Here is an 8,948-nt window from a genome sequence, read left to right as displayed (position 1 = left end):
AAACCGAAGTCAATCTGCTAAAATCTTTATTCCAAAGCGCCTGTAATATCACCCGACACCTAATTCTAAGACACGCCTCGTCGGGTCGAAATCCTCATATATACCGATCCCAAAAGTTCTTCACAACACGCGCCATATATGCTTTGATGCAGTGAAATGAAGGTACTTAGCAAATGAAACAAACCTTGATATCTTTGTGCTTTTAGCGAACGGGGTAGTCGAATAATATAAACAGACAGAGATTTTGAACATGATCCCGGAGCGGCAAGGCATGAGTCATGCTGATAGCAGAGTTCATCATCAAATTCGCTATACGGAGGGGATGCTTTCTTCGATTGTTGAGAATGGACAAGCATACAGAGTGTGGCTTGTAAGTAGTCCTAATCTGATTAGGGGTTTGTCTCCCTATCTTCCTTAAATAAGAACAGAAAACTTATCATCGCTACTATTTATGAGATTCATTACTTTTAAAAATACAGTTACAATACATTATACCACCTGTCAGTTTGACAACAGTATTCTCATAGACTAGAGTTTTAACACGATTAATGAGTTGAAGAGTTAGGTCAAAACGAAATTTGGAGTACAATATTCGACGCCTATACAAAACATATGCGTCGTACTTGAGCATCATAAATAGTATACGATTTATGTTACCTCATTCAGACGTCTGCCATATATGCAATAAACATATATACTCTCTGCGGCCTATAGAACGACATAATAAAAAAAAGCTGTCTAGTTTTGGAAGCACTCAATTCAACTCGAGTGTTAAATCCCAACTAGTCGGACCACAACTATAGTTTAAGGCAATCTGTTCACAATTTCCAGCTTTACAGAAAATTGATATTAATCCATCTGCGATGCACCAAGCGCAAAGCAAATTTCTAGGCCATCGCTCATGCGAGACTAAATGCACACGCTGTACGCTATCACTACAAATGATTAGGCTAATAACCTGAGAAATTTCGGGTGGGGGATCTTTTGTGGGTCTGCTAGCGACAAGAATACAGGATGCCAACGACTGAAGATTCTGCGTGTATCGGAAATTTGAATTTTCAGTGTAGCAGCACCTTTGTATAACTTTGTGAAACTACTTCCTTACAAGATTGATCTATTGATTAGGTATTAGGTATAAGGTGACTTGAGCCTATCCAAACATATAGTGTACACATCGTTTGTCGTTTTATATTATATTTAAAAAAAACACTTTTCATTCAGGGTGCATATATGCCTCCTCTTGACAGCGTGTAGGCCAGGCGTGTCAACTCAACTCGGGTCACGGCCGGATCCAAAAGTTTTGATCGCTCGCGGGCCGGACCAGTCCAGTGATGCAAAATGTTACCTTCAAATTCACACCTTTGTTCTTCACTCGAATTCTTTATTAAAAACCGCCATGCAAAATTGTAGTATATAATATATCAAGGATCATATGGGCTCTATTTGAGCAACACCGTTATTCCCAAACAATGGAATTAACAAAATGCGATGATTGGCCGATCGAATACAGTTATAAACCACTAAAACAGAGTCTCTAACGACGATATAAATTAGAGTATTTCAATGGAGTCCTTGCTCTAATCGTGATGCGTCGCTGGCCCTGCGCTGGAACTGTTTTATCATTTTTATATCACAAATTCACCATTCGATTTCTGTGGAGACCGCGCTGGGGCCTTTTGGGTCAGAGTGATATAAGCAGGATTGCGACCAGAGATATTTGAATTTTATTCTTCGTGTAGCTATGTCTCCATGTATTTCAGATGCTATATGAATGACTAATATAAGATTACTCCAGGTCGTTCCGGCACTTTCATATCTTTTCTTTCTATCGCATTCTTGCGCTGTTTTAAGACGAGGAAATTGTTAATAAACTGATACTAATACTAATACGTCGATTGTCATTCATGAGTATAAAGCAACATACTGCGCTGAATCGCTCAATGTTCAATCGACAATGTCCCAGAAGTGGTCAAAGTAGTCACCGCCGATACTCAAGTAGAAGTAGATGTAACGCCAGAAATTCTACTCAAGTAGAAGTAGGAGTGGCAGTTCACAGGTAAGTAAGTAACTAGGTATTTTACGCCTATGTTTGCCTAAAAAACTGAAAACTGTCAAGTAGAAGTAGAAGTAGTCTAAAATCAGAACTACTTAATAAGTAGTGGGGAGTAGGCAAAATCTACTACAAATACTTCAAAAAGTAGAAGTACTTCGTCACTGACTAACCTGTGCAATGTCCACGCCTGAAATGCGTGCAATGATCCAGACCTTGGCTAGTTACCACGCCAACTCGCGGTTAAAATTGATAATAATCTCAGAACAGAGTGTAAATAATGATGTGCAAATAAGAAAAATAAGTGACATATCGCGAAGGAGAAAGTGCATGCTAATACGCCATAGCTGAAAATTGATATCTGCATGGACGTGATTTTTAAACGTTAATGAACTGAATAACAGTTACTATAATCTGTAAGCCCTTAGGGACCCCGAAATTTTGGCCGAGTCACGAAAACCTAATACCCACACTAATACACACGTACAATACATTATTATAGATTGCCGGTGCAAAAAATGAACTATGCATCAACAGACTGTTAAAAGAACAAAGTTATAAAATAATGATTTTCAAGAACAACTAAAACAGTATAACGAATCTTTTTTGTAAATCAGAGTGACCTTGCTGTTTCCTTTCAGAAAGCAGTTGAGAAATGGAAGGCTTCGCCTTAGAAAGCGCGATAGTCAAGATGGAATCGTCAACCATGAAACCATGATTACTTTGGTCTGTAACGAAGTACTCCTGATTTTTCACAGTATACTCAAGTATAATTTGCACACTCGTACTATCTACTCGTAATCACACTTTGAATTTTGTAAGCGAAATCCTTTAACGCACGAAAAAGTGCAGGTAGCAAGTAGCAGGCAGATGGTAGCAGAACTATGCTTTTGAAAACCGTTTCATCAGTGGATGAATCCACATTCTACACTCCTCGCTACTTCGAAAGTAACCAATTTTCGATTGACTGCTAGATGTAGTCAACGCCTCGACCAAGCCTATTTCTCAAAATTAATCATTCCATCAATTGTCGGATCTTTCAATTTCTGCTGCCACTTGACGTATTTCTGGGACGTCTTAGAAATCACTACTTCTGCTCATAATTGAGTAGAAATTCACGTCATTACTTATACGTATACGTATAGAGTAGCAATGCCCATTACCTGGACCAGAGGTGGTTATGGCCAGTAACGAAGTACTTCTACTTTCTGAAGTACTTGAAGTAGATTTTGCCCACTCGCACTACTCATTAAGTAGTTATGATTTTAGACTACTTCTATTTCTACTTGACAGATTTCAGTTTTTTAGTCAAAGATAGGCGTAGAATACCTACTTACTTACGTGTGAACCACCACTCCTAGTTCTACTTAAGTAGGAATTCCAGCGTTACTTCTACTTCTACTTGAGTAGCGAGGGTGACTACTTTGACCACCTCTGACCTTGACCCCTCTGCTGTATTGCACATTGTATGGCTTATCACAACTATGTGTTGTAAATAATATTGCGTCTTAGACAGTTATTCCCAGCTACAATGAACTGTGTAGCAGCCTTCAAACAGCAGAAATTCGGAATTCGTCGAATAATTCCCAATTCCTGGCCCTATGCCCCTTGAATAACTCAAGATAGCGTGATGATGGAGCTTCCGGCTTGTTCTTTTGTTTGTTTTGAGGTATTCATGATGTTTGTCGAGGGCGATGGTCATACACACCAGGCCAATTTTCTTCATTTTCATTTCGTTGATGCCGACTTGCAGCACGGCTAACTTCTAAGCTTTTATAAGACACCATTTAGACGGACGAGATGGCGAAGAGGAGCCTAGATAAACCACCAACACTTAGGTAGCCTATGAATTCTGGAGTCGACACCGAACCCGCAACCCATTGGTGTTGCAGCTGTGGATTATACCACTACGCTATCTCGTCCGGCTTCTTGATCGGTGAGTCATGGGTTCAATCTCCGGCAGGGTTAGAGCAAAGACCTGGTAGCGGTAGCTTCCCCGCTCGGCACTCAGTATTTTAGGGATAACATGGAGGAGTGGTGCAATGGATAGAAAGTCTTGTAAGGATATTTCTGCACTTCCCTTGTCCAGTGGCTTATGCGCGTCATGCACTCATGGTATGCATGCATATACACAGATCGTCTGTATGTATATCATGGCTCGGTGTATATGCCACAAAATATCAACGTCCTATCCCTATTCCCTAAAAGTATTCACTTTGCAGTATAGTCGACAAGCGATTAGTTCGTGTCAAGCTGCCTCACTGCGTTCCTGGTAGCATCGCTCATACTCTGAGTGTTACTAGCCCGTGAGGGGGCAGCAGAGGACTGAGCTGTGGACGACTCGTGTACGAATTGGCCTTTGACGGATCCGAAGGCGTACTTGATAATCCTCCAATATTCCCGTCGAAAACGGCGATTCAGGAACACGTAGATGATCGGGTTGACTGAAGAGTTAAACCAGGTAACGTTGGAAGCCGCCATGTGCCATCTGACGTCTATCTCTCTTCTGGAAAGTTAGAGACGGTTGAGATTGGACCTTACCTACTAACAGGGCAGGACAAATTAGATTCGAATTCGAATTATGGTTACATAGTTTTTTTTTCAAGTTCGAACTGGAATTATAGCTACACAGTTTCATCCGAATTAGATTATTATTTTATTTCTAGCTGTACAACTTTTTTACAAATTTTCATCAAAGTATGGTCATATATGAATACAAATGCCACTGTGACAGTCGGTACGTGGGACGCACACCCCAACGCTTGCTAGAACGAATCAAACAGCATGTTCCTAAGGGGATAAGATCGGCATCGCAGTCTCCTGATTCTGAAAATATCACCCAGCAATGTAAACAGAAACTCGCATCAAAATCCCAATCGTACAGCCAAGTGTTGGCATGCAGTTCTGCAATTGGCCAGCATTTGATCGACAACCCGTCTTGCGCCTCAAACTATTCAGACGACATGCTTTCAGTTTTATCCAAGGGTAGAAGCATATTTCATTTAACAGCTTTGGAATCCACTTTCATCAAACTAAACAACCCGGTCCTTTGTCGCCAGAAATAATTTTTGTATAATCTTAAAATCTCACACTAGTTGTAGTTGCTTAGCTGTTCGTCCGTATTTCTGTACAATTTTTTTTCGGTATTGCTGCATTGTCTCATTGTAGTTGTATGTTATTCCTCACGGGCATTAATTCTTAAAGTTGCTTGTTGCTATATACGCCGCGTTGTTGCTATGGTTGAATTTCCATTCATGTTATTTATAGATTTTCATTATTGCGTCACAATTCGCCATTTGGTTTTGAATCCATCTCTGTTCTGTATCCTTTATCGTGCCGGTTGTTCTTGATAAGAGGCACGCGAAAAGTTCTTCGAGTCAATAAATATGAATTTACTGTTAAAAGCCGTGTTCAAGTTTTGTACCACCAATCAGTTATACACTAGAATTGGAACTATAGCTTTGCACATACACGGCTTTTTCCGAATTAGAATATGATTAGAATTACAGCCACATAGCATTTTTTCCAAATTAGAATCATAATTATAGCTGCACAGTTTTTTTTATTTAGGTTAGAATTAGAATTATAGCTACGCAGCTTTCTCCGAAATTGATTGTAATTTTAATTTTAGCTACTCAAATTTTTTTTTTCCAAACTAGACTAGAATTAGAATTTTAGCTACACAGCTTTATCCAAATTAGATTAGTATTATAACCAGGGTTGCCATACCGTCCTTATTTCTAAGATTTGTCCTTATTTTGAAGGGCCACGTCTTAGAAAACTCAACTGTCCTTATTTCTAAGAAATGTCCTTATTTTCGACTTGCGTCCTTATTTTGTCTTATTTTCAACCACTACAGAACTTCGATCATTTTCCTCTGGTATCTGTGTTGCATATTATTCTAAAATTATACTTTGGCGTCGAGATTTCATGACATCATGAATGAAAGGAACTCTCGTGACGTACACACCATAAGATTTGACTTCCAAGTGGTGAAGCTAGGACAGTGAGTGGTGGTATAGCAGTTTCGTCTGTACCAAGCTACTGCAACGGACGTCATTTCAGCAGTACCAGGTTCCTGCTGTTTGGTCTGCAGCAGAATAAGCTCAAGCCGTGGGGAAGACAGCATTTATTGCGTAGTGAAAAAAAAGACGCAGTGCAGTCGACACATTGGTAGTTAAAGCTATAAATCATTGATACATTTTTCTAAATTATATTGCACTTGCGCATATAGTATTAGCGAATAATAAGGATAAATCGTATTAGTTAAAATGAGCAGGCGTAAAAACGTTTTTCGTGACGATTATGAGAGAGAATTCAAAGTTATCTAACCATAGTGTCCTATATGGTGTGGATACAGCGAGACTGAATGGCTCACTGCATTTGGGTTACGTCATACTTCCATTTGACCAAAGGCAAATTTACGGCCATTTTTGACCGGCTTGCCGAGTGCTAAATTCGATAAAACGGGTATCAATGCAAAGCTGCCGCTGTACTGATTACGAAAACAAAAATTTTTATTCTGCTCATTGTTCTGGAACCCCCCAAAACCAGCCTCAAAATTTGGATTGTGATCGATGTTTGGCATTGTGACGCAGCAATTTTGTCTGGTTACGAGAGTGAGGCTATAAAAGAGCCAGACACTATGATCTAACCAAGCTCGAAGGGCGAGTGTTTCGCATATTGCAATATCTGTAATGTGCGATTGACCTGGAGGCCATAGGAAAAACCGCTATTTCCACTCACATTGATACCCTAAATGACAAGAAGTGTGTCATGATGATTAATTTGAGCCAGTCGATGAATAATTTTTCCACAAGTCGATCAGCACCAACGGCCACAGACTGTACAAGGCAGCTGCTACAGATGGTACCTGGGCATTCCATACTGTTAAACACCAGCAATCATTCCTCACCAACGATTGCACATCGCAATTGTTCAAGTTTTCTTCGGCCAGGACCAGGACTACAAGCATTGTTACTGGAGTTCTTGCTACATACGCTTAAAAATGATGTTGTCTAAACTTGGTGAACGGCCTTTTTTCCATCTTAGTTGACGGCTCTAGTCACAACGAGGTGTAGAAGTTTGGTTTATCACCCTATGGGGTGGTTGGGGGTTGGGGAGACCAAGGTTTTTTTTGGGGGGGGGGGCTGACGAAGTGCTGTTTCGGCCTTGAGTAAAGGTAAACCTAGACCTGAGCTATCGTGAGATCCATGAATCACTTTCTAATAACATAGAGTTGCTGACGCAGATTATTTCTGGCAAAAAGTATGGAATGTGATATGCCACAAAGTATATACAAAAACGCTTTTTCATGCTAATCTAATTTTTGGACTGTCCTTATTTTTGGGTCCATGTCGATGGCAACCCTGATTATAACTATAGCTATTCAACTTTTTCCAAATTAGACTAGAATTAAAATTTTAGCTGCACTACTTTTCCAAAATTAGATTATAATTATAATCATAGCTACACTGTTTTCTTCAACTTAGATTAGAATTAAAATCACTGAAATCGTGATAAATAGGAAATTTAATTGTATTCATATCAAATCAGAGTTCAAGCACGAGAATGGCAATTGTATGTACAGTAAGCTAGGCTCCTTCGCTCTATACAAATTCCCCGTATAGCATTTCCAGCAAATCCAAAAAAATTACTAATTATATTAGAATTAGATAGCAGTTATTTCTCTCTAACTATACAACTAGAACCATTTAGTTATCTAGGTCTGCTGGCTAAGATACCTGTTCGGTAACAAATTCACAATCATGCTCGGCAGAAACGTGACCATGAACGCGATGCAAATAACGACGCTGATCAAAGTCATTCGTTTGTCCTCTCGTTGACGTCTTTAAAATAAGCGACATTTGTTAGATGTTTACCATGTGTTTAAATGCTGACAGAAGGCTCGTTTTCACCTTCGGTCTTGGTCGGACTTCTTCCTGAATTCTGACTGATTCTGTCCCACGACGATGCTTTTGCCGGATGAAAACGATTGCTTCTGAGAATGTGATAAAGACCAACTTTGACAAGTTGAAAAATAATTTATTTTTAGAAATTCAGTGGCTGTGCTTGATAAAGCCGTTAGGTTGGCTAAACAAAACGATGCAAGACAAATTTGACTCAATTGTAACCGGTCGAGGCGAAGCTATCAGAGTTATAAAATTTATAAAAACAAAACCAAATTCTGGATTTCAAAATAAACAGTAGATACAATGGTAAATTCTTTGATTAATAATTATAGAATTACCGCACTTAAATGCCAGTTGGAATTGAGAAAACATTGTTTCCGATCTTTTTTTTCCGACAATTCAACAATTTCATGGGGTAGCCAGTATATTTTAAATAAATTAATAAAATCCTAACCCGAATAGTGTCGCTTCTACAGATCTGAATTGAGCCAATTGAAAAAGCTCACTCATACAAGTGAAGCAAATTTATTACAAAACTATAATCTTTTATATTTCAATTTTAAAGAATTAGCAATGTCGCTTGGAAACTAGGGCAGAATCGGGGACCTGAATGATCCGATTTGAGATTACGTGTTATACTTCGAGTGGATTATTCCAGGATCATAACGGGATGTAATATGTCAAAGATCAAGTATGCACCTTTTATGCCACCGCACAGAATACAATGCCTGTTATCCATCACATTGAGATACACTGGTATTTTTTCGACCATATCGACATCACTGCACTTTGAGAAAACTTTGTGGGATGATCGTGACTTCGGAAATGTGTTATTTCCGGTAACGTGAGTAGCTTTGTGCTATATGCCAATCAAGGTCTCAAGTAGGGTTGTTGCATTGATAACAAATGGTATTTTAAAACACTGCGATTAAAACATATTAAACAGTGTGTTAAACAAGTGCCTTTTTAAAGAAAACACAAATTTT

At 39.1% G+C, this 8,948-nt stretch overlaps 1 protein-coding gene across 1 annotated transcript in view; it reads right to left on the bottom strand.

The window, feature by feature from the left end:
- Positions 1–2,270: 2,270 nt before the first annotated feature.
- Positions 2,271–8,948, bottom strand: part of LOC145437718 (protein trapped in endoderm-1-like) — a 29,554-nt gene continuing 22,876 nt past the window's right edge. Inside the window, exons 6-8 of the mRNA XM_080314996.1 lie at positions 7,969–8,051; positions 7,795–7,899; positions 2,271–4,556 (exon numbers count right to left, since the gene is read on the bottom strand). Of these exons, the coding sequence (XP_080171122.1) occupies positions 4,289–4,556; positions 7,795–7,899; positions 7,969–8,051 (456 nt within the window). The 3' untranslated portion in view covers positions 2,271–4,288. The remainder of the gene's footprint in view (positions 4,557–7,794; positions 7,900–7,968; positions 8,052–8,948) is intronic.

Source organism: Botryllus schlosseri, chromosome 4 (assembly GCF_051294905.1).
Source record: "Botryllus schlosseri isolate E-star chromosome 4, Bs_hap1, whole genome shotgun sequence".
NCBI classification, from domain to species: domain Eukaryota; kingdom Metazoa; phylum Chordata; class Ascidiacea; order Stolidobranchia; family Styelidae; genus Botryllus; species Botryllus schlosseri.
Note: the sequence above shows the minus strand (reverse complement) of the source record. Positions and strands in the feature narration are given on the sequence as shown.